This window comes from Scheffersomyces spartinae, assembly GCF_019049425.1.
Source record: "Scheffersomyces spartinae strain ARV_011 chromosome Unknown scaffold_6, whole genome shotgun sequence".
Lineage (NCBI taxonomy): Eukaryota > Fungi > Ascomycota > Pichiomycetes > Serinales > Debaryomycetaceae > Lizanozyma > Lizanozyma spartinae.
Window position 1 is genome coordinate 180,331 of NW_025065053.1, and position 24,989 is coordinate 205,319.

Sequence of the window (24,989 nt, forward strand, 5' to 3'; positions counted from 1 at the left end):
TTAAAAAAGAATTGGGGGGTGCATTCGTATTTCTATTTGTATTCTGATCATTTCACAATGTAGAAAAGATATACAAATTATTTGTGGCAGCAATGGCCACAGAGTTCTCTCTTGGGTGCCAGGATAAATGCAAAATGCTCTTCTTGAAATCCATATTGTCAAATTCATTCAGGCTATTGGAGCCGCTATTTGATCCATTCATCATACGTCTCTTCATGCCATTGTGTCCTGAGCCAATCTTCTTTGACTTGAAAGCTGATTTATCTGCCTGTAATATAATCTCTTCTTGATCTTCTTCATCAGGGTGATTCGTGTTTGGTGAATTAGGATAATTGTCAACACCTGGAGGGGAAGATTCATCGTCATCGTCATCGTCATCGTCATCAACATCTGAATCTTCAGAAGAATTAGCATTACGTTTATGCTTACCAACAAATGAAGAGGTGTTGAAAATAGGTCCATCTTTGCCTTTGTTTGTCTTTCGACCACTATCGGCAGACGAGTTAATGGCATTAGGATATATCATGAAATGATTATTGTAAGAACCGGTCATTACTGATTTATTGTCACCACTGAATTGAACTTCAAACTTGTCAAAGATGGCATCATTCTCGTAAGTGTCACATAATCGATCACGTAAACTATCATGAACGTTGATGGTTTTTATAGGTTTGTTTTCCATGGCCAAATCCCATATTTTAACCGTCATATAATCTCTGGAAACAATGTATCTACCATCATGACTAAATTTGACATCACTAATAGAACTGGTGATTTCCGTGAAAAAGTTATGAGAAGCAGGATCCAAGTATTCTTCGAAAACTTTGGCATGGGCATCACATAATGAATTGGCTCGCATATCCAGTAATTTGATTGTACCCTTGGAAGACGAATACATAAACAAATTACAATGATTAGGGTGGAATTCAGCACTGGTGATGACTTCAGTCAATTCTTCCATATTAGTAGGTTTTATATCAACAATGTTAAAAGATTGGTCAGCAATGTTCAAGTTCCAAAGATTAATTCTCAAGTCGTCAGATGACAAAAACGTTTCTTGATCAGAATTGACTGAAATGGAATTGATATGGTAAGCATGAGCATTAGAGTAAATCTTTTTAGGTTGAGCAGAAATCAATTTATCATGAACCTGCAATTGAGGTAACTTCAAATTGGTAATACTTGAGGCACTAGCAGGTAATTGACTTAAACCATTCAAATTGTTTTCACTCACCAATTTAATCAGACGTTCCATAATCTTCCATAATTTAATGGTCTTGTCATTGGTGGATAAAAGAAACTTAGCATTGTTTGCACTGTTTAACCATTTGATTTTATTGATTTTCTCTTCAATTTCTAACGACTTCAAATAATCGAATTCGGCATCATGACTTTGAAATTCGGTGTAAAACTTGTATTCACATGAATCTTTCTTCTTAGAATGATTTCTTTCAAAAAGAACTACTCGACCACCTTTATCACCAGTTGCAAGAAAATCTCCCGTGGAATCAAATTCAACAGTACTAATAATATCAGCTTCTGTTATGTTTTCCACATCTCCTTTGTCTCCAAAGCATTGGGAGAATTTCCATTGATGATTACTCGAATCGTAAGGTGTAGCCATGGTTTAAAGTCTTCAAGTATGAATCTAAAATCTTTTAGCCCAGTGCCAATTGGCCACTTGTACCAACCAACAACAAGTCAAAAAGGTAACTAACCGGAAAAAGGGTCTCTTTTCTAAAATATTCTGGCTAACTCTTGGAAACTATTCCCTAGAGTCAACTCTCTCTAAGCTGTGGATCGTTGGTCTGTCAATGCGTTTTGTCTTATCAACGAAAAATAAAATCAATGAGATTTGTTGCTCAAACTCACAGTTCAGGTAATGGTATGATTACGCGAAATCGGTGGTTACCGCTGTTATTATTGTATTAATTGGTTAGAATTAACTATGTACCTTTTATTACAAGGAGCTCAAGCTTTGCGTTTGACCGTCGATCAGATTGGGCAAAGGATTCTGAGAAAAGTCGTGTGTGAACCTTGTTGGGTCACATCCCACGAATACTCACCCTAGATACTATTAGGGAAGATCTACGGGAATAAAGATGCAAGCAGAGAGAACTACAGTAGTCATAAAGTCAATGTAAAGTAGGCATAAAGCAATGTAAAGAGTTCCGTTGTGTTGTGTAATTCTGTTGTCTGTGTAGTATTAATTTTCGGCATCATTTGACTCTCCTCTTATTCGATGGTAACTGGCTACTTAATAAGGGAGAGATCATATGTATAAGAAATGTAAGGCGCACGCGCAGTTTGTCTGTCTGAAAAAGGAGATTGCCAGGGAAAGTGAGCCTAATGCAGTTAAGGAATTTAGCCATTAACTAAGAGCAATGTATATTGAAGGGGAACGTTGATTTTGACTATCATAAGAGAAATCGTCACAAAACAAGTCTGCCTTGGGTGATGACTGGGGTGTCACGTGATACTCTCAAGATAAACATCCAAACACTTTACTCAAAGAACTTTACTGAAAATATAGTTATTACCTAAATATGGGTCCCACCTGTCAAAAGACAAAGCAACCACCACTATTTATACATAAGGTTGAATTAGGCAGTGGCCTTCTTAGCAGCATCAGCTGGAGAAACCTTTCTGTCAGAAGAGAATCTCTTACGTTGAGGGGGAGTTCTGATTCTTCTGTTTTCTCTAGATCTGACTCTGACAATTCTACCGTGGATAGCACAGGAGACACAGTAGTGCAACTTGTTGTACAACTTTGGCAAAGCGTATTCAGGGTAGACAGAGGCTTCAGACAAATCTCTGACAGCAGCAGCTTCAACCATGTTTCTGATGGTGACTCTCTTGATGGCCTTATCCTTAGGAACACATCTAGCACAGTTCAAACATCTGACTGGCTTGACATGACCTCTACCCTTCTTGTTTCTACCGTTGGAAGCTCTCTTCTTTGGCATCTTGTACTAAAATGCGATGTTAGTATTAAATTATTCCCTTCAAGTCTCCAGAATGAATCAAGTATCAAGTATCAGTGGAAAACAGATATAGTATATGTCGAGGTAAAAAAAAAAATCACTATCAATAGGAAAATTTTGTAATTCAGAATTAGCAACAACCAACCTTTACATTACGTTCATTGGTGAATTCGCTTATAATGACCTCTTAAACTTAATTGGTTCTTGGCTTGTGTTCTAAAGAGTTTGGCTTTGAATTAGTAGGAACTCAATTCAGCATCCTTGAACTGACCACATAAGGTTGTCCACTTCGAATATATTGCATCCACGAATATACAGCTTCATCCACCCTACTTGATTGATATACGGTTAGGGGTCATTCCACATACCTATCTTGCTATGTCTAAAAAAAGTGTAAGAAGTATAGTCTTTGGAAAGTGAAAAACTTTTTTCTAAATCCAAACTGGCAAAGGGTACAGGGAGATTCCTCTCTCAAGGTGAAAACTTTTTGTAGTGATATGGTAGCTCCGTTATGGTAGCGATTACCATAGTACCATAGTAAAGTTCACATTTGTGTAACGTTATCTTGAGGTCGTGTAAAATTTGTACTCCACCTTTGCGGTGGTGACGTGTGTATAACGTAGAATAATTAGGAAAGGTTCTTTCTCACGTGATGCATTGGTCGCGCGTCCATCAATAATATGAGATCCCGTAAAAGTGACTAGCTGTAATTGTATATTGACGCGTGATTTAGGGTTGGTAGACCTAGTTTTATTTTTTTACGAATAAATGCGACATTAACTGGACGTAACGTAATTACGAGGATAATATTTCCTATTATGGATATTGAGATCGCGACAAGACAACTGGCCAATGAGGGTTGGTGGATGGCTAACAATTAGTCCGCGACAGAACAGGCAATCTTAATCCAGACATCAATTGGATTTTGTGTCTGATAGTACATACACATTGGCTGATTTTCAGAAACAACATTGCCAGTTATCCGACATTTTCGGCCCTACCAGCAAAGTGTAGGGTTTCCCACCAATTGTATATCCGTTAATTTTTACCCGACAGAAAACAACTCAAATCTCCCATAGATATCAGCCGACATTTCCATATCTTGTCATAATTCTGGGACGACTTTTAAACAAGTTTTTCCCGACAATTCTTGTGAAGCATCAACTTCTCGTCGTTTGATTTTCAGTGTAGGTTTTTATCCAACCATTCTTTCTTGAACCCCCTAACGTTTCCGTCCTTATCTTTTAAGTGTATCTATTCGCAATGTATGTTGAGAGCGAAACGGCAGACCGAAAATCTGCCTTTATGTCTTCAGTAGTTGTGGTTTCTTGATTAGTTATTCTCCTGGGGGTGTGTCCTTCAGATTACCAACTATGTTTTGACATCCACTGACAAATTAAATGAAATGTTTGAATCGGCCATCAATTAAGATTATAAGGGATTCCTCCCAGTCCACAAGCCATTTTTTGTCCTTTAATGAAATTCCAATATAAACCGGATACTCCTTAGCCACGATAACAGTATTAGCTGAGCAATCTAAAGTCCTTTCTTATTACTATCTGCTTCTATGTTCTTGAACTTCATGCTTTATCAATGAATATCTCAAGACCAAATCCATAACCAGAAAACTTTGAAGACAATTTACTATTATTACCCACAGCAAACAATTTCATACTAACAGAACATTTATAGGCTTGCTCGTTCTTTCCGTGTTGCTAGAACTTCTACTAGACTCTTGAGCACCACCAGAGTTTTGGCTCAAACCAAGGTTGCTACCAAGACTGCTTCCACTTTGTCTGAAGTCACTGGTCCAGATGACTCTTTAATTGGTCCTGGTGCTCAACCTGGTACTATCCCAACTGACATTGACCAAGCCACTGGTTTGGAAAGATTTGAAATGTTAGGTAAAAGAGAAGGTATTGATGTTTTCGATGTCGAAAACCCTATCTTTGAAGGTAAGGGTACCTACAACGATCCATACCTTGTTCCAACTTATGTTGGTTACCGTTATGTTGGATGTAGAGGTAAGATAAGTGAAGGTGAAGAAGACCACAAGGCATACTGGATGAAGGTCGAAGGTGACAAGCTTTCCAGATGCTGGCAATGTGGTACTGCCTTTAAGGGTAAGTACTTGGGTAGACCTGAACATTCTCACCACTAAACAGTGTGGGTTGACCAATGAATAAATAATTTATTTGGAAAGGAACTTTGCATCTTGATTTAAAAATCCATGACCATTATTACTATTTGATTTCCCTTCCTCTCGAATTTGATTTGAATTGATTCAGCTCAATTGTATGAACACTTTTTTAGCTGGATCCCAATTAGATATTTGGCTTGTCATATCAATAAACACTTTTGAAATAGTCGTAAACAATATAGTAGCATGATACAATGTAAGGCATCGATAAGTAGGATCATTCAATAATGCCACGCTTTGAATAACCATTTAGGTCTTTTTTAACAGTATTCTTATCGAACAAATACAATACAATGGTGATACCTTCCATTTTGAGTTGCACTAATGCCTTATGGTTCTGGGCCACAAAATCCAATCACCAAGTGAGTATTTATATACCTACAGAATCTTGAAACTTTAGCCTACAAACTGGAAAATGTACGATATCAACTTGATAACATGACTAAGCCTAAGGTACTTTTTGTTGGAGACTTAAACAAGGATCTTCCTGAATACATTGAATTCAGAAAGAAATTTGAGTGTATCGACTACACTATTGAAAGTGATACGCAATTAATACTGGATTTCCAAACTAAATTCCATGATATTGCAGCCATTTATGGAGGTTGGCTTGGGTTTGCAGGGATTGGAGGATTTAAAAATGAGGTTTTGAAAAATGCTCCTACTTCTTTACAGCTTGTGGCTGTTTGTTCTGTTGGATATGATGGATATGACGGTTCAGGGATGGCTAGTCGGAACATGCATTTGACCAATGTTCCTTCTCAAGGTGCCGCAGAGCCTGTTGCTGATCTTGTGATGTACAACACGTTGGCTAGTTTCCGTAACTTTTGTATGTTTCAACAAGTTGTGAGCCCAAAGATCAATCATACGGTTCAAATTAGAAGCATTTCTCAATCCGGAGCATTCGACTCCGAAACCGGTCACGCTCAACCCGGTCCTGTTACTGGTTATGCCTTTGGAGAGATTATTGCTGGTAGAAGTTGTTTGAATCCTCGTGGTCACAACGTATTAATCGTAGGATTTGGTAACATTGGACAAACAATTGCTGGTAAATTGTACCATGGTCTTGGAATGAACATTCACTACACCAAACGGAATAAATTATCTGATAAAGAGGAAAAGTCTTTGAAATATCCCGTTACATATCATAAGAATATCATTGATGCTAGAGATATTGTGGATTTGATTGTGATTGCAGCTCCAGGTACACCTCAAACCGTTCATTTGGTTAATGAAGAGGTTATAGACCTGATTTCCAAACCTTTTAGAATCATAAACATTGGTAGAGGTTCTATCATTGACGAAGGTGCATTGGTGAAGGGATTGAAGTCAGGGAAAGTTCTCTTTGCTGGCTTGGATGTTTATGAAGAAGAACCCAGAATTCATCCAGAATTGTTTGGAAGACACGATGTAATCTTAACTCCACATATCGGAGCTTCTACAATGGAAAATTACGATTACACCGCTATCATGGCTATGAAGAACATTGAAAATGTCATTTTGGGTGGTGGTGTTGGTTTAAGTAAGGTTAACTAAAAAATTATACAATGTTTGGAAAGCCATAGTACGGTTGAATAGCGTAAGATCTGATTTAACAGTCGACTTAGTGTCAACCCCAAATCGATCGGATCCCGGGGACGCTTCCCGATTTCCGTTATAGTAGCCACAAAAAAAAAGAAAACGCGACTTGGTAGCGCTGCCGACGACGGATCCACAGGATAACTGTTTCAGCACCAGTAGAGGCTGTTTACCATACACTAAATTCACCAAACTATACATCTAATATACTCATTAAAAGTCTGATTTGTTATCAGAAGGTGAACAATTGCGACAAATCAGTAATCTGAAGGGAATTATAATTGGTGAATACTCTTCGATTTCTGTTTTGAATTGAATTGAACACTCGCGCCTGTAACAAGCATAGCCTTTAAATGTCTCTCTTTATTGGAGTGTACCAGGCCTTGTACGACTATGGGGCCCAAAATGAAGAAGAACTTACCATATCAACGGGCGAATTGTTGTACTTGTTAGAGAAATCTGATGTTGATGATTGGTGGAAGGTTAAGAAGAGAGTAGTTTCATCTGGTGGAGACGAAGTTGAAGAACCAGTTGGTTTAGTACCTTCAAATTATATTGAACCTGCTCCAGTGGTTAAAACAGCAGTAGCATTATATGAATACAATAAGCAGACGGAAGAGGAATTATCATTTGATGAAGGTGCCAAGTTCAACATTTATGATGTTAGTGATCCTGATTGGTATTTGGCAGGTGATGTAGCAACAGGTACTACATTTGGGTTTCTTCCTTCAAATTATGTTGAGATTGGAGAATTGGGTGGTGGTGGTGTTGCTGCTGCTACTGCTGCTCCTATTTCCACTCCAACAACTACAACGGCAATCACTAATGCTGATGTAACTTATAGACCCAATGCTTCAACTACTAATTTGGATAAGGAATTGCCTCCTCATCCGCTTGAACAATCTCCTTATAAGGAGCAGAGTCCATTGGCAACTTTCCCACCACCTCCCAAGCACCAGTCATTGAGTGGTTCCCGGGAACGCGTGGTTTCCCTTGATGGAAATGACGACGAAGAAGCTCCACCTCCAATGCCATCAAGACCTAATAATAATAATAATAATAATTCTATGTCCATGTCAGCCAGGCACGATTACGACGACGATGAAGAATCAGCTCCGCCAACTCCTTCACGTCCAATGGCACAGGATTCCAATGACCAAGAGCATTCATTTGATGGTGAATATTTCACCTGGTATTTGGATGAAATCGAAGGGAAAAAAAAGAGAGCCATTGTATTATCTGTTGGGAAAGGTTTGATTATTTTAAAACCCAATACCAAAAAGTATCGCTTGAAATCAGCCAGCCTGGTTGATAACCAATGGAAAATAAAGGATTTGCTAGATTATTCTTTTGAAAAGAAGCATTTCTTTTTGGAGTTTAAGAATCCACATGCATCCATTGAATTACATACGGGTTCTAAGGATGTAGCAGAGGCCATTTTCTCTGTATTGGGAGATTTGAAAGGTGCTACAACTGCAACTGCTTTACGAGAAGTTGAAAGAGCATCTCATACAACTACAAATGCTAAAAATAGAAAGATTGGAAGACTTATGTATGATTTTGATGTCCAAGGTGAAGGTGAATTAGGAGCTCAAGAAGGCGATGAAGTGTATATCATTGATGATTCCAAATCTAGAGATTGGTGGATGTGTCAAAGTGTTTCTAGTGGTAAGCAGGGTGTAATTCCTGCTTCCTATATTGAAATCATTGGTACTACTAACTTGGAAAAGTTGACTGGAGAATTACCTCTGAGAAAGGCCATAAAGATCTCATCTCCTTCAAGGTGGAAAAACAAGAATAGTAACAATAACACTGGCTCCAGAAATGGCAGTGGCAAGAATAGTAAGGAAAGATCAAGAGCTGAAAGGGAAAGAATTAGAGAACATGATCGGATGCAGAGAGAAAGAAGTAGGGCATCAAAGGAACCTTCTCCTAGATCAGACGAAGATAAGTCCATGCCTAATTATCATAGAGTTAGAACTTGGATCGACAGTAGTGGTTCATTCAAAGTGGAAGCTGAATTTTTGGGTTTTGTTGATGGCAAAGTCCAATTGCATAAGACTAACGGAGTTAAGATTGCTGTTGCTGCTCAAAAGTTATCTGTTGAAGATTTGGAGTACGTTGAAAAAATAACTGGTGAAAACCTCTCCAAGTACATTGACGAAGTTATTAAAGTCAGCAACAAACGTAAAGCTGCTGCTGTTGCTAAACAACAACAAGATCAAGATCAAGCTCAACAAAAACCTGATTTTAAATCTCGTCCATCTGCTACAGCAATTATCAACGATACAAGCTCACCAAAGAAGACCTCCTCTTCAAAGAATGATAGAATTGTGACAACTGAACCAGATTACGACTGGTTTGAGTTCTTTCTCAAATGTGGTATTGATATTGGTAATTGTCAAAGATATTCAGTTACATTTGCTAGAGAGCAAATGGATGAAAACTCCATGCCCGATATTGCTCCTTCGTTATTAAGAACCTTAGGTTTAAGAGAAGGTGATATAATCAGGGTCATGAAATATTTGGACAATAAGTTCAATAGAAAGAGAGGTGAAGCAGTGGACTCTCAACAACAAGAAGGTGGCTTGTTTACTAATGTAACTGGTGGTTTAAAGAATAATAATTCCAACACTGAAGTGTCAAGAATCAATCCTTCTGCTTTGCCATCTCAAATTCCTGCTACAACAGTAACTGAGCCATCTAAATCAGTTTCTCCAGCTTCTCCAGCTTCACGTCAACCACAAAACCCTGCACTTCTACAATCAAAGGAAGACGATGCCTGGGCAGTCAAACCTGCTGCTAGATCCAATGAAGATTTATCGAAACCAGCAACCCCACAACCTCAAACCCCACAATATACTGGCTCGTTACAAGATTTGGTCAATATCAAGCCATTAGAAGCAGGCAAGGACGCTACAAAGTCACAAGTTAACCAACCTTCAGTGCCATCTGCTCCATCATTGACACCAGTGAAAACCGGTTCATTGATTCAACCGGGCCAGCAATTTGCAGTTCAAGGTCAAGTAAATGGCCCAACTCTTGTTCCTGCTCAAAAGACTGGAACCCTCATCCCAGTGCAACGTACTGGTGGTGGTTTAATACCTATGCAACCTACTGGTTTCATGCCAATTACCGCACAGCCTACTGGCTTTGTTCCTATTCAAGCAACTGGTTTAATACAACCTCTGTTCATTGGTATTATTCCAGTAACAACTGGTAATGTGATGGCAGGACCTCCAACTACAACATTTAACCAGCCATCACTACAACCGGGTGGCATTACAATGCCAACAACAACGTTTGGTCAACCTTCCTTAGTACCTGCTCAAAGGACCGGAGGATTGGTTCCTGTACAACGGACTGGAAATGGATTTGTTCCCCAGTCGGCCTTTGGCCAACAGATCACTGGTGGAGTACCTCAAACTTCATTTGGTCAACCTCAATTAACTGGTGGATTACCTCAAACTACATTTTCCCAACAGATTACTGGTGGAGTTCCCCAGACATCTTTTGGTCAACCTCAATTGACGGGAGGGTTACCTTCAACTACGTTTGGTCAACCTCAATTGACTGGAGGATTGCCTCAAACAAGTTTTGGTCAACCTCAATTGACTGGAGGATTGCCTCAAACAAGTTTTGGTCAACCTCAATTGACTGGAGGATTGCCTCAAACAAGTTTTGGACAACCTCAAGTAACAGGCGGATTTTCCCAATCAAGTTTCGGCCAGCCTCAAGTAACTGGTGGTTTACCACAGACATCTTTTGGGCAACCTCAATTTAATGGAGGATTGCCTCAAACCAGTTTGGGGCAACCCAATGTAACTGGTGGGTTATCTCAAGCATCATTTGGACAACCACAAGGATATCCACAAACTTCATTTGGTCAACCAACAAATTTTGGCCAACCTACTGGTTTTAGCCAACCTACTGGCTTTGGTCAACCACCTGTCAATGCTTTTGGACAACCAAGCTACGCCTCTTCACCTGTAGGAGCAACTTTTGGCCAGCAATCGCTAGCATTTAATAACGGAATGGACCAAATGACTAGTATGTTCCAGAACACTTCCTTAAGTAATGGACCTCAACAACAGATGCCACAAGCATCCTTTGGACAAGAAAATACATTGCAATCACAACCAACAGGATTTGGATTCGGAAATACTCCTTTACAGTCACAAGCAACGGGCCAACGGAAGGCAAACTTACAGAATGCTACACCTGATAATCCTTGGGGCTTTTAGTCCTGTTTGATTTCCCCTCCTCATGTAATTTTGAATAGATAAATCTTAATTTTTCAGCTCTGTTTCACGGCTAAATCTAGTTCCTGTTTTTCTCTCAAAGTATATAAGGCCAAAACTTGGGTGCAAAATAAAATTCATTTCCTTTCTCCTTCTTCTTCTGTCTTCTTGCTTCATCGTAGTTATAATACAATATTGTAGGCCATCATGAGAGACATGGAAGAGTACATCGTGTTTATAGAGTTTTTAGAACTGTTTCAAAGTCAATTAGTTGAGGACCCTATAAGGGGTAGAATGGATGTGATACATCACATTTTTTATGAGAAGTTCCCTGAAACTAACGTACCAGACATTGGTAATTTTATGAGCTATGTGAATGAATTTAATGATCTATGTGGCTATGCCTTAGAGTTTGAGGGGTCAACTGTGGCCCCAGTACTCGTGAATGTGGTGTGGGATCGTGTTGAATTGCTTGAGAATGCTCTTGTGGGGACCCGCAACAAGCCTAAGATCCAACAACAATTGACGAGCGAACCATCCAGTGAAAATAAAGAAAATAAACTTACATTATCTTTGAAGAAACTATTGGAAGAACCATTCGTTTCTGTGCTCCAATTATATAGTAAAGGTTTTGACTTGTCGTACAATAGACTTGATGAATTGCTAAAGGCAAAGACGTCTTTCAGTATCTTGATGACTGAGAAAATTAAGTTAAAGACTGAATTCAAAAAAGGCCCTGAAGTTTGTGAAGATGCTAACCATTGCAATATTCTCTCTAATGCAATATTCAACAAATCTGGACTCAATGCTAAGAATGCAAATATTGAACAAAAACAAGCCCATACTTTACTTCAACAAAATAAGCATCTTCAAAGCACGGATGCATACAAGTGTTCACAAACAAAAGTTCACTTTCTTCCCATATTCAATGCCAATACAGATTTGTATTTAGGAGATTGTTCTTACTTAGATACCTGTCATAAGTTGAAGAGCTGCCGGTATTTGCATTATTTCACGCTTAAACCTAGTAACAACTTCCAACCATTGCCAGCAAATGAACGACTGCAAAGAATATCCTATGTTGATCATGATTTCACTATAGGTGATTGTTTCACGGAATACACCAGAAAATTAACTCCACCACAATGGATAAATTGTGACATTAGGGAATTCCCATTCCCTGTGTTGGGGAAATTTGCAGCAATTGTTGCTGATCCTGCTTGGGATATTCATATGTCTTTACCATATGGAACTTGGAAAGATTTGGAATTAATGCATTTACCAATGAATGAGTTACAAGATGAAGGAATTATATTACTTTGGGTAACAGGAAGATCTTTAGAGATCGGTAGGAAAGCACTTACAACTTGGGGATATAAAATTTCAGATGAACTTATTTGGGTTAAATTAAATCAATTGAAAAGAACAATCGTTACGGGAAGAACTGGACATTGGTTAAATCATTCCAAAGAGCATTTGCTTATGGGTTTAAAGGGAAATCCTGTTTGGGTGAATCGTAAAGTTGATGTTGATGTTATCGTGAGTGGCACTCGGGAAACTTCAAGGAAACCTGATGAAGTTTATGATATTGTTGATAGAATAGTTGGGAAATATGCTAGAAAGTTGGAGATTTTTGGTAGGGATCATAACGTACGACCAGGTTGGTTTACAATTGGTAATCAAGTTACGGGAACAACTATTTACGAACCTGATGTTCAAAAAAGGTATAATGAGTACAAGGAAAGTCGCAACAAATCTTAAGCATCATCATAAGAAATATAAAGAATAATAAAAAAAGTTTGATGAACCCAATACAAAATTTATTCTGCCTTCTTTCCACCACCAGCTGCTGCTGCTTTCTGTGCCGATTTAAAATCTCTTACCCGGATCCCGGCCTTGCTGTTCATGTTCTTTTCCATATCCTTTCTGAATCCCAAAGCAAAAGCAACTTCAAAGACAACAAAGAAAGGAGCCAAAACCAAAGCTTGCAAGAGATTATCCAATAACGCAGGGGCACGCTTTTCATGGATACCGTGACCATAAAATTGAGCTAACCAACTAGCTATATGAATTGCTACGGCATAGTGAACAAATTGTTGGGTGGTGATTGAGCCAAAACCTGGTTCTAGGGTCTGATAGTAATATTTATTGGCAGTAGTAGCAAACCCCACAGAGATCCCCCAACCAAATAAACCTAACTTCCAATCCAAAAGAATATAATAAAGTCCATAAAGCCAAGCAACGACGGTACTCATATTGAAGGTACCGATATTGACGGGGATTAGGAATGCCAATGTACTTAGATAAATCATTGGGATACAGATCAAGTGTATGGTGACATTGACTCTATTCATATGATAGGACCTATAAAAGGCCAAGTGGTCTTCTAAATCCAACAAGCCAGGCATTTGTTCAATAGTGGTTAAGTTGATAAAGAGAAATACAAGCCATTTCTGGTCGCTTTTAATGTTTTCAGATTTAAATTGTTAATCGCGACTACCCCACAATCCGATTTTTGCAGGCCTATATCTTTTATGATGTATGTGCCGTAACCCACCTGTTCAATGGGAAAAACGTATCCAGCATTATACAGTTATTGCATCAATGTGCACGCTTGGCAGAAGGTGGGGATCGGTTCTCGGTTACAGGGGGGATCAAATTTACACTATATTCTTTTTTGTTATATATATGTATGTATGTTTTAAACTCTTAAATCCAAAGCAGGCTTTTTTGCTGATCTTCTCTTAGAAAGTTGAGGTCCCTTATTATCGGAGTCAGCGGCTTTCAACATATCTCTACCCAAGTTGTCCAAGTCTTTGACTTTATAGATTCTTACCATCCAATTTTCTGACGTAAATACTTCTTCAACTACACTCAAACTTGGAACCGCATCCTTTGGAATGGTTTGTCCTCTGACTCTATCGATTGCTTCTCTACCACCGTACAACTCAGGGAACCTATAGAAACTCATCTTGTACAAAAGGGAATCCTTCATTGTCTTTGTAGCGTCACCATCGACTTTATATTCCCCTTTATCGGTGAAAAAGTTTCTCTCTTTGATTTCGTCGGGCCAAATCCCCTCGGCAATTCTAATCATCCAAAGAAACTTATTGATATCGTCTCCAGAGAATCCTAATAACCCTCCAAATATGATCAATACATAATCAACATCATGTTGACGTAATACTTCATAGGACACTTCTTCACTACTACACATGGCTTTGCCAACTGTAGCAATGTGGGTGTTGTTCCAAGTATTGTTATCTACCAATGTAGTTCTATCGGCCATACCACCGATTTGGTAACCATAATCCCACCATGACATCACACGTGCATCTTCGTCCGTGTTCATTCTTAACCAGTAATATGCTTCTCTATAATCATCAATGATGTTTTGAGAACCATCAGCACCTTTACTAGCTAAGACAACAGAAGGTGATGAATAAGCATTGGATGTTACCCAAGTACAATGCATAACAAAGTAGAACAAGTAGAATCCAAAGGAGATCACAACAAGTGCTTTGGATGCCAATTTGAAAATTGGTAATTGAGTCGTTGATGTTGTCTTCTTCTGCTTCTTAATAGAAACTGGAGTAGCGGTGGGGCCAGAAGACTTGGAGTTGGCAGCACCAGCCTTTTTGGGGGAGGTGGTGGTATCTGAAGCAACGGATTCAGACACTTCAATTGAAGAGGTCTTGGTAGCAGTAGTAATACGAATATCATCAACAACTTCCAAATAAACATCAAACAACTTGGAGAGAGCAACTGCTGCAGCAACGCAGACAATTGGTGTTAAAGTAAGCATCAATCTAACCATGACACCGGCAAAATAAGAGCATAAAACAGAATAGATAATGACAAAAATATGTTCATTTCTCAATTCTTGGAAACAGAAGTAGATACCAGCTGGGAATAACCAGATCAACATATTAGTGTCAAAGAAGAAAGATGGCCAAGCAGTTGGTTGATGTTCAGAAACCGAAGCAATAATTGGAATATGGATCTTAGCATAGTTAGTGTCCCAAAGAGAATAGAAACGTCCAGTCCAAGGAGCAATTAATCCTAAGGCAGTTAAACCAAACAATCCTCCGATACCCAATAAAGTAAGTAAAACAATAGAAAACGTCAAGACTGATTTGAATTGTTTTGATGGGACATGGGCTTTGATGTAATCACCAAAGGCTACCAATTGAATCAAGCCAAACACACCCAAGGCAGCCATATGATCGTTGGATCTGATTGGCAAGAATCCAACGAATGGAATTTGCATTGAAGCCAACGTTCCTAAGGCATACCAAGTAGTGTAAGCAGTATAGATTTTGATATCATAACGACCCATCAAGATCAATACAAACACATGCAAGGGGATAATGTTAGTAATGAAAACATAACCACCCCAAGAACTGACCATATAAAAGTAGAATAAGGCTGTTAAAGTTCCAAAGAAAATGGAACCAACTTTGATTGCCTTGATCCAGTAATAAAAGGTGGCAACCAAAAGGGTGATTGCAATAGCTTCATTATCATAAGAACCAGCCACTGATCTTGAAATATAGCCTGGAGCAATACCCATGAAAAGTGCACTTAGTAACCCTGCAGAAAAGTCCTTCATTTCTGTTGTCAAAAGATATGTGAAATAAGCTGTGAGTCCAGAGAATGCTGGTGCCAACATAACACAAATGTTCCGGATATCAACGGGTAATTTTAACCAATCTCTTAAAGTATGCCAAATTACACCAGCAGTAACCATTAAACCAGGGTATAAAGTACCTCCTGTGACACGTCCTAAAGGATACCAAGTACGATCATCAAACCAATTCAAAAACTCATAAAAGGTATGGGTAACCAAGTATTTAGTTGCCCTAAAGTTAAACCAAGGATCAAACTCATGAATGATACTTTCAAAACGTATAACTGAGAATAACCGGGAAGATACCGCGGCACCTATGATGCAAAGAAAGATGACTGCTTTCAAGAGAAGCGCAATTGCACCCACATCAATTCCGGCGATGCGGCACCTTTCGCTGTGCGTCGAGCTGTCGGCCATAGTGAATACACTGATGGTCTTTGTTGCGGGTGTGAATTGGCAATAATATAGAGGGAAACACCGTGTCACTGTAGTTTGATTTTTGACGTTGCAATTTTCATTTTTCGATGTTTGTATGCAGGTGTTGTCTTTTGCTTATGTAATTAAGTGTTTGGGTTATACCGATAAAGAATGAGATCAAGCTGGTAAGTAGAAAGGAACTTTAGAGAGCTTAGAGATAATGATTGGTTATTTAGTGTAATACACTGGGTCAGCCAATCAAAGGTAATCAATTTTAAAATGCTTATCTGCTTCCAATGGGTCTTTAAATTTGTACCCTTGTATAAACGTAGTGCCACGTTATACTCATCTACACTCTCTGTCAATCATTGGTTAGTTAGCGTTCAGTTTATGTTTATCATATAAACCGTAAATGAATAAATGTATGCGGCACTGCCGTTCAAAAGCCCTGGAAATTTCATTAAAAAGAGCTCCAACTCCAATTCGCGGGAACACTGCCCACCAACTGTTCATTCCTATTATCATAAATGCTATCCTTTCGTCTGAACTGAGGAAGTTCATTGACCTTGTCGTAAGCAGATTCTGAAGTTGGTTGCTCTGTCGTCAAATCCGTCGTCGTCGTTGCTGCTTTTGAAGCTGTTCTTGCTTGATTTGCTGCTGCTGCCGCTGCTGTTGCTGTTGCTGTTCCAGCTGTTGAGCCTTCTGAAACCAGAGCCTGAACAGGAGATGGAGAGCTGGGGTTGGACTGATTCTCCTTCATACCAAATTGATTCTTAATGAATACATTGTACTCCGAAATACAATTATCACACACTTTAGAAAGCGTCCCACGACCTCCAATGGTGAATTGTGCCTGGTTGTTGATATATAAATAGTGTGAAGTATGTTCATTACAGAAGATACCTCCACATTTACGGCAATGATGTCGACGTTCAAAGAAGTTGAATATCTTGGGACATGAGGGGATCCCACATTTCAATGCATGTTCATCTTTAAGCCAATGCTTTCTGGTTGGTGCCAGTTTTGTAATGGAGTCTAATGCTGAGTCGATGAAGGATGGTTTCTTGGTTATGCTATATTCTCCATTGTTATTGGAATCAAATGACCGTACGGAGTTGGTCGAAGAGATCACTTGCCCTGTGGCTGTATCAAGGTCTTGAGAAAAGAATCCCGTCTCTCCTTCCTTGGGGGAAGTGCCAGTACTATTAATGGGAGTATTCTGGGTCTTACGGAGAACAGCAGGTATATACATTGGACTTCTTAGTCCTTTGATTTGTTGGATCTGCCTATGAGGAAGCAGTTGTTGTTCTGGGGTATCGTGGCCCCCTTGTGGATTTTGGTGTAGTTGTTGTTGTGGTTGTTGTTGTTGTTGTTGTTGTTGTTGTTGTTGTAGCAGCTGCTGATGTTGAGAAGCTTGATTGGTTTGAGATTTGAAAGAAGTAAGTGTTGATTGGCCAGGTGATGGCACCTGCTGCTGATGCTGTTGATGTTGTTGAAGCTGTTGTTGCTGTTGGTAATGGTGTTGTTGCTGTTGCTGATGATATGCTTTACTAAAACTCATGCTTGGTTGGCGTTTCATCGTCAAGTCTTTACTGATACTTCCCTGTTGATGAAGCTGTTGAGGGAATTGCGCCGGTCTGAAGTCATTATTAAGCTTCTGCAGGATGGCTTGAGGTATCCCCTGTTGTGTTGCACTTTGGTTAGTCACTCCATGATGTGATTGCTGCTGTGGATGCAGTCCTGGTTGATTGACTAATTGAGGTGAATTAGGCAGAGAATGTAGACTTCTGGTCGTAGTTGTGGTGTTTTCATTAGGTTGTTCTTGTGTTTGGGAGGGTTTCTCTGGTAACTTTGGAAGTGATGAAGTAAAAGAATTTCTGCTGGAAAGCTTTGGTTGTCTTGTTAACGATGCAAATGTCGAAAGGTCAACCTCGGCAGGTTGATAAGGCTCCAGAACAACTTTGGACCGAGACAGGACCCGAGAAGTGCTCTTTGGGTCTTCAGGCGAATCTTCTGTTTTATTATGTGATGCCGCCAATGGTAAGGGAGAAAGTCGTAAGTTTCTTAAAGCATTCAAAGTAAGTCTTTGTTGTTGAAGGAGTAATTCATCATCCTCAACTTGTGTACTTGAAGTCTGGTTAGCTTGATTTTGAACTTGCAGAGTATCTGAATTGCTAGTATTGGCAGATTTATTCAGATTACCGTCGACTGTAGTGGATTCATTCTTTAACTTATCGTTGAAGGGTAATTGTTGGCCAATCGGTATATCATCATCAGAACGTCTGAATTTCGTTATAGATGAAAGAACAGGCGCTTGAATAAAAGATTGGAAGTTTTTACTTGTGGTATCACCAATCATACTATTGTTTCGAGAAGTGGTTTGAGAAGTGGAGCCTGGACCCAAGGCGGCAGATTGATACTTCAAAGACTTTAATGATGCTGTAGATAAAACTGATTGAAAGGATTGTGTTCGTGACTTCTTTACAAGTTTCTTAGTGAATGAAAGCTCTGATGAATCTTCCAACTTACTGGATTCATCGTCCATTGGTGAACCATTCCCGTTTGAAATTGATCCATCGCCATCATTTCCAGCAGAGGAATCATCATGTTCATCTGTAGGTAACTCAATCTTAACATTAGATTGGGGTGTTGTTTGAACATCTACCATTCCAGATGATAATTGTGTAGTTGCTTGTTGGTCCCTGACAAGATGATGCAGTCCACTGTCTCCAATTGTTTCTCGATTCATATTTCCTGAAAATGTCGTGGGCCCATTGGAAGATGATGATGTCTGTTGTTCGTTATGTGACACCCTGGTATCTTTAGTCGACCCGGAGAATTTATCAGGGTCATTAGAAGAAGGCGATACTTTCTCCAGGGCCGATGGTGGCATTGTATTGTTATGATGAGAAGATGATGATAATGTTTCCATCAGCACTTAAAACGTGTATACTATATTGATATTCTGAAGTGCCAAAGTAGATACACCGGTAGTGTGCTGAAGTCAATAGACTAGATCAAAGGTCCTGTTACTGGGAGGGTTATTACGGTATGTAAAAGTAGGAATGTCTTCAAATGGAGGTGGAATAATGCGATATGTATCACGTGATGAGATTAATATTGGTTTCTGCACGCACCGACTGGGGAGACCTTTTCGACTAACCTGATATAAAGGAGGATAGCACTAACAAATAGGTAATTAAGGGTCTTGTGAACCAAGTACATACGATGAAATTAAAAATTAAAATACTGAATTAAGTCAAGTGATTTATAACGCAGAAGTTTGCCATTCCATGTCGTTAATGACGTCTCAATAGACGAGAGATCCTTTTGCTTCCGAGCACGACTCGATATGAGTTTGTTAACTTCGGATTTTCATTACTAATAATTAGCAAAGTCCCGCTTAAGATAGTTTGGTTCAGTTTATTTGAGTTTAGTTTCTAACTACATGTTATTCACATTCAATCTACGACATTTGAATGCTGGTGCTGCGTTAACAGAAAGAGAATGCGATATCAATCAGATAAATGATTTCGCAGCCAAATCTTTAACTACTTAGTTACCTCCCTCCACAAGCAGTGCGTTTTGCTCTTTTACTGTTGAAGCTATTGATTCTTCTCTATAAAGTATCGGAATGTAGAAGTAGATGATAATTTATTTACTTTTTATGTTCCAAAGAATAGTATAAAAATCTATTAAAAATAGAAATAAACTATGCCCACTTTCTTCATGGTGTATAACTTGTTTTCAAACACCCTAACACCATATGGTAGCACCGCCTTTTGTTACCGCTTATCTTTTAGCCTCGTATGATTGGTTCGAATGTCCCCCAGATGTCGCGCTTCCCCCCGGCGACACTCGTGAACCCGATACCCCCGTCCCATAATAAAATGTCGGCCAACGAAAATTTAAATCCACATGAGCATACAAAAACTATTGGTTAAAACTAAAAGCTCTCCATACTTCACTCAACACCAGTGAATATACAACACATTAGATCATAATGCTCGCCCGTATTGGATTATACTCAAGACGTATGTGAATACAAAAACATTATCATATTACTATTTGATATTATACTAACAATATATGTATAGCTCTTTGTAGAAGTGTTTTCAGAAATGGAACAGCTTTCAGTGCTGTGAGAGGGATCTCCACTGTCAAGACCACTTATGAACATGAACAAGAATTGTTGATTGCTCAAAGAAAGAACAGACCATGTTCTCCTCATTTGACTATTTATACGCCTCAAATCACCATGATTTTATCAAGTTTACATCGTATTACTGGTGTAGCTATGGGAGGTGCATTTTATGCTGTTACCATTGCATATGCTGCTACATCTATTTTGAACATCCCATTTGATTCAAACACTTTGGTATCTTATTTCACTGAATTGCCTGTTACCCTTCAATACGGTGTTAAGGCTGCTATGGCATACCCATTCTTTTTCCATTTCGGTAATGGGTTAAGACACTTGCTTTGGGACACCGGTAAGGAATTGACCATTAAAGGTGTCTACAGAACCGGTTACATTGTGTCTGCCGTTTCTGTTGCTCTTGCTACTTACTGGACTTTCTTTTAGATAAGATAACCATCCACTACAATAGCATATATTTTACTATTTATTTTAACTGAATATAACATAACTTACAATATTATTATTATTATCATCATCATCAATAAGTATCGTTAAAAATAAATAAATAAATATATAATAGTGTATATACATGACTCCTCACATGATATCACCTTCTAAACAAAAGCATGGTGAATCACTCCCACAAAATCCACATTTGTTTCTTGAACCACCATTGAGTTCCATTCCTCCTCCAGAAGAACCAAACCCACGAAGTCCAAAGAATCCATTCATCTCATGATTATCCTGGTCCATTAATAAAGAATGCATCTTCAATTCTTCTGATTCAGTCTTCGAATCCTCATTGTCGTTCTGACTGGTAGTACCACCATCATGAAGCATCAACTTATCCAAGTTCATTATATGATGATGATCCAGTTCTTGTTTGACGTCACGTGATCCGCTAACACTGGATTCATCATCGTCAGGTCCAGGTCCAATATCATCACCTAATTGACGTTCATATTGCGCCAACAACGGTGAAGAAAATCGTTTCCCGTTACTGACAGCTTTATCGTTTGGTTTCTCTTGATGTTTGTTAGAGCCAATATCGGTATCAGTCTTCTCACTTTCTGAGTTCAAGAAATCAATCAACTCATCGTCTTGCACCGACGTGGATTTGAACAAATTCGGTGCAAAACTGCTGGGGGACTGAAGGGAATTTAACCCTCCAGGAGGTAACAGTCCAGCCACATCATTTCTAATGACATTTCTACCTTTATCTGAAATGTCTGCTGAAGCAACTACTGTATCTGGATCTCCAAATGGGAAGGACTGTTCCTTCACCAATGCGTTCAAAATCGCCGACTCAAAGTCTCCTGGCAACGGCTCAGATTCGGCCTTTTTGGTGTTAACTTTCTTCATTTTGAGCTTCCGCTGTCCATATGAATCATCTGAATCAGCAGCACCAAGTACTTCTGAATCCGGTGGTTTTTGATCAGATGACGACGATTTAACTTGAAACCGTTCTCGAAGTTCTAAATAGTAACGGATCTGTTGGTCTAACGCATCCAGTTGTCGCTTGTGCTCGGCCTTAATATCAGACTTATCTCGAGGCATGTTCGAATCAGTTCCAGTTCCATCGGGTTTATTACCATTCACATACTTCTTCGTGGCACTATGAATGATACTTGAAGACTTCAAAAAATAAGTAAGAAACTTGTTCAAATCATTTAAATTGTTAATCAGTTGTAATTGTTCACATGAAACTGGCTTTCTAGTGGTCTTCATTCCTCCATGATAGTCCTTATTCAACTTTCTTGAAGCTAACGGCACATCTTCATCATTACGATCAGCGTGGTTCGTACTATTAGCATCGAATTCACCACCGGTCGCCGTAATATCTGCATCACTTGTAACTGGACTACCATTGTTATTTCCATCAAGAGCTGCAAAGGTTATAACACCATTCTTTACGAAATTCAATTCCTTTATCTGATTATTAATAACATCAATGTAGTTACGAATTAATTCTTGTTCCTTTAACTTGTTCAAGTAAATTCCCTTCAAATCAAGAAGTGTTCTCTTCGGTTCACCTACCGCTGGTGTTGGGATGACTCCACTTAGTGAGCCAGCGGAGTTGGGTGGACCTGGGGGTGCAGGCGATATTTTTCTAATAGAATTCATCGCCGACGTCAGCAGTGGATTTTTGGGTTGAACTGCTCCTGAGGCTTTGCTAATAGTTGAGGGTGTAATGGTAGTATTGGAAGATGGACTATCAGCCAATGAACTAGCAGAGGAAATTAATGGCAGCTTAGTGTTCAAACCACTTTCAGTATTGGACTTGATATTCGTCCCAACTTTGGATGAAAATGTCAGTATCAGCCTCTGGGGATATTGTTGCTTCAACTGATTTATGATTGTTTCATTTTCAGATTCCTTTGTCATTGGCTTTAATTTCTTCTTCAAGGTCAATTTCTTCTCCGGGCTCCCTGATGATGATGGCATTGACTTCTTTATTGTATTTGATTGCGATCCCTGGACATGCAAGCTGGTGGAAGATTTCAAAGTTCCTGTGGTGGATATTATGCCAGCATTACTACTATTGATATTATTATTGTTCTTTGCGGTGGTGCTGGACAACGGTAGTATAGGTTTTTTAGCCAATTTCAGTGCTGCGGGAGGTGGTGAAGATTTGGGTACTCTCCTTGGATTATGGAAGGATGAACCACTATTTTGTGTACTATTCGATACTTGGTGATTAGATAAACTAACCTTTGTATGCGGTGAATGATGGGTATTGGACTGATGTTGTAAATGAGAATGTTCTATGGCAGTACGATTCTTTGAAGCATGAGGAGAACCTCCATTAGCAGATGCGGTGGGTTTCCGGCCCGGTCTTGGTCTCGGGGGAAGAATCCATTTTTTCGAAGTATTAATATTCAAAGGAGTATTATTATGAAGACTTGATTTGATCTGAGAAGTGGTTGGTACCGACGGATCAAACTTTGACTTGATTGCATTTTGAGGTTTGGGAAGCACAGCTATTGGTCGAGGTTTTATAGCTGGTTGGATTTTAGCGTATCGTTGCTGTTGTTGTATATGTGGTTCTAGTTGATGGGGTGGTCTATGTTGCAGTTGCACTTTCACTTCCTTGTTCATTGCTGACAGTCTCTGGGGGTCCCCTTTATTAAGATTAATGTTAACTCTTTGAACGGAACTCGTTTGAGATATAGAGTTGGAGAGACCTGTAGCCACGGGAACTACAACAGGTGACGCTGATCTAGACAGCGTATTGTCGTCGCCTAGTGCTATACCTGGTGCGCTCATGGATGTATTATAGTTGGCAGCACAACCTTAATTCGGGGATCATTGACCGAGGGGAAAGACTTTTGTCTTGAAATGCACCTAATACAACCACTGATGTTTTATCAAGGTATACTATGGGTACTTTTATGCGTTATATTGAAGCAATATGTTTACGACTATCTGTTGGGTTGGGTTGTTGTAGGAGTCAGAGTTTTACTGGTAATTCTTTTTCCGACAGTGGAAGAACGGATGAACCCGTGTGCCGGCATGGACGGTATGAAATCCGGGGAAAAGTCGTAGTTTGCGCGTATAAGCAAATCAATGGTCGTGCATATCTCAAATGAATAATACATAGTACATTATGTAAATGTATACGTGAGATCAAGTTATTGTAAACTGTTACAGTTTCTATTAGTGACTGCTTCTACTACTGTTAGTGCCTGTTACTATTTAAGTCGTATACCTGAGGAGCCAATCTCTAATAACACTTGGCTGTGATTGGTTGTCATTCGTTCATATCCCGCTAAATATAAATAAGTTGATCTCACAAACGATTAGTATTATACATTAGTATTATTATTATTGTTTTTCTGACAGTTAATACTTACACACCCAGTATGGCTTCTCCTCCAGGTACATTTGACACAGATGTCTCTGAGTCCGTCACCAACACAAATACAGCTACAACATCAATAACACGCGAAAGACAACTAAGTCATCTTCTCAGTCAACTCTCACAACTTGAAGGTAACTTGGATGATTTCAACCAAATCATTAACATCACATCTGCTCAATATAAATCGATCGAGAAATTGGGGAAAATGCATGCATCTATATTTCTATCGTCTTATGCTGTGCTAGAGAAAATCAGTCATGAAAGAAATAAAGCTGATGGCATTCAAGACTCAGAAAACGAAGAGGAAATCGATGTATCATAAGAAGAGGGTACACGAGCATTATTGTACAAATCTTCACTTTCCAGTTGGGCATATTGGAAATGCTAATTAATCCGAGCCTTTTGGCTGCACTTAATTGAACATCAAGGACTGATTTCAGTCATTTGCTTTAGCTTTATCACACTTTTCGCGAACTTATAGTGCATTATAAGAGTTCGGCAATCGTCTTTGTTTATTTCTATTTACAGGTTATAATGTCACGACTATTTAGGGCTATTTTTGTTGCTGCTGTTCCAACTGTTGTTGCTTCTCTAAAATCTTTTGCTTATACAACTTACGAAATTCAGTTTTTTCCTTGATTAACAAGTCTCTTTCAATGTCCAAGTATTCTATCTTTTGATACTTTGCCACACAGTCTAGCTGATCCAAATTCAACTGTTCACATTTCTTCATGGCTTCCATAGCTGGATACTTGTTGGAACATTCAATGTATGCCTTAATTAATTCATCACATCTGGAAAATGCCTTCTTTCTCCACCGTTCAAAGATCTTTTTCTCCTCTTTCGGAGTAAGCACCCAAGGAGGAAGGTTTGGGTTAGTGGGCAAATCCACTTCGTCAAACGTCTTCTTAGCCATTTGTTCCCGTATGTATGGTA

At 39.1% G+C, this 24,989-nt stretch overlaps 12 protein-coding genes across 12 annotated transcripts; 5 read left to right on the plus strand and 7 right to left on the minus strand.

Annotated features, from left to right (window-relative positions):
• Nucleotides 1–52: 52 nt before the first annotated feature.
• CDC55 (protein phosphatase 2A regulatory subunit) lies at nt 53–1,624 on the minus strand (the record flags this gene model as incomplete). Its single annotated transcript, XM_043194986.1, has 1 exon — nt 53–1,624. The coding sequence occupies one exon, from the start codon at nt 1,622–1,624 to the stop codon at nt 53–55; it is 1,572 nt and encodes a 523-aa protein (XP_043050183.1).
• A 979-nt stretch (nt 1,625–2,603) lies between these two features.
• On the minus strand, nt 2,604–2,966 carry RPS26A (40S ribosomal protein eS26; the record flags this gene model as incomplete). Its single annotated transcript, XM_043194987.1, has 1 exon — nt 2,604–2,966. One exon carries the CDS (start codon nt 2,964–2,966, stop codon nt 2,604–2,606), a length of 363 nt encoding a protein of 120 aa, XP_043050184.1.
• Nucleotides 2,967–4,247: 1,281 nt separating this feature from the next.
• Nucleotides 4,248–5,145, plus strand: COX4 (cytochrome c oxidase subunit IV; the record flags this gene model as incomplete). Its single annotated transcript, XM_043194988.1, has 2 exons — nt 4,248–4,253; nt 4,666–5,145. 2 exons carry the CDS (start codon nt 4,248–4,250, stop codon nt 5,143–5,145), a joined length of 486 nt encoding a protein of 161 aa, XP_043050185.1.
• A 477-nt stretch (nt 5,146–5,622) lies between these two features.
• KQ657_004315 (uncharacterized protein) lies at nt 5,623–6,720 on the plus strand (the record flags this gene model as incomplete). The annotated part of the gene is made up of 1 exon (XM_043194989.1): nt 5,623–6,720. One exon carries the CDS (start codon nt 5,623–5,625, stop codon nt 6,718–6,720), a length of 1,098 nt encoding a protein of 365 aa, XP_043050186.1.
• A 395-nt stretch (nt 6,721–7,115) lies between these two features.
• Nucleotides 7,116–11,006, plus strand: SLA1 (cytoskeletal protein-binding protein; the record flags this gene model as incomplete). Its single annotated transcript, XM_043194990.1, has 1 exon — nt 7,116–11,006. The coding sequence occupies one exon, from the start codon at nt 7,116–7,118 to the stop codon at nt 11,004–11,006; it is 3,891 nt and encodes a 1,296-aa protein (XP_043050187.1).
• A 204-nt stretch (nt 11,007–11,210) lies between these two features.
• KQ657_004317 (mRNA (N6-adenosine)-methyltransferase) lies at nt 11,211–12,764 on the plus strand (the record flags this gene model as incomplete). Its single annotated transcript, XM_043194991.1, has 1 exon — nt 11,211–12,764. One exon carries the CDS (start codon nt 11,211–11,213, stop codon nt 12,762–12,764), a length of 1,554 nt encoding a protein of 517 aa, XP_043050188.1.
• A 59-nt stretch (nt 12,765–12,823) lies between these two features.
• Nucleotides 12,824–13,258, minus strand: KQ657_004318 (uncharacterized protein; the record flags this gene model as incomplete). Its single annotated transcript, XM_043194992.1, has 1 exon — nt 12,824–13,258. The coding sequence occupies one exon, from the start codon at nt 13,256–13,258 to the stop codon at nt 12,824–12,826; it is 435 nt and encodes a 144-aa protein (XP_043050189.1).
• Nucleotides 13,259–13,704: 446 nt separating this feature from the next.
• On the minus strand, nt 13,705–16,050 carry STT3 (dolichyl-diphosphooligosaccharide--protein glycosyltransferase subunit; the record flags this gene model as incomplete). Its single annotated transcript, XM_043194993.1, has 1 exon — nt 13,705–16,050. The coding sequence occupies one exon, from the start codon at nt 16,048–16,050 to the stop codon at nt 13,705–13,707; it is 2,346 nt and encodes a 781-aa protein (XP_043050190.1).
• Nucleotides 16,051–16,510: 460 nt separating this feature from the next.
• Nucleotides 16,511–18,943, minus strand: KQ657_004320 (uncharacterized protein; the record flags this gene model as incomplete). The annotated part of the gene is made up of 1 exon (XM_043194994.1): nt 16,511–18,943. The coding sequence occupies one exon, from the start codon at nt 18,941–18,943 to the stop codon at nt 16,511–16,513; it is 2,433 nt and encodes an 810-aa protein (XP_043050191.1).
• Nucleotides 18,944–20,053: 1,110 nt separating this feature from the next.
• Nucleotides 20,054–20,635, plus strand: SDH3 (succinate dehydrogenase cytochrome b subunit SDH3; the record flags this gene model as incomplete). Its single annotated transcript, XM_043194995.1, has 2 exons — nt 20,054–20,084; nt 20,148–20,635. The coding sequence occupies 2 exons, from the start codon at nt 20,054–20,056 to the stop codon at nt 20,633–20,635; spliced, it is 519 nt and encodes a 172-aa protein (XP_043050192.1).
• A 153-nt stretch (nt 20,636–20,788) lies between these two features.
• Nucleotides 20,789–23,458, minus strand: HAP42 (Hap42p; the record flags this gene model as incomplete). The annotated part of the gene is made up of 1 exon (XM_043194996.1): nt 20,789–23,458. One exon carries the CDS (start codon nt 23,456–23,458, stop codon nt 20,789–20,791), a length of 2,670 nt encoding a protein of 889 aa, XP_043050193.1.
• Nucleotides 23,459–24,606: 1,148 nt separating this feature from the next.
• KQ657_004323 (uncharacterized protein) lies at nt 24,607–24,969 on the minus strand (the record flags this gene model as incomplete). The annotated part of the gene is made up of 1 exon (XM_043194997.1): nt 24,607–24,969. The coding sequence occupies one exon, from the start codon at nt 24,967–24,969 to the stop codon at nt 24,607–24,609; it is 363 nt and encodes a 120-aa protein (XP_043050194.1).
• Between the last annotated feature and the right edge of the window lie 20 nt (nt 24,970–24,989).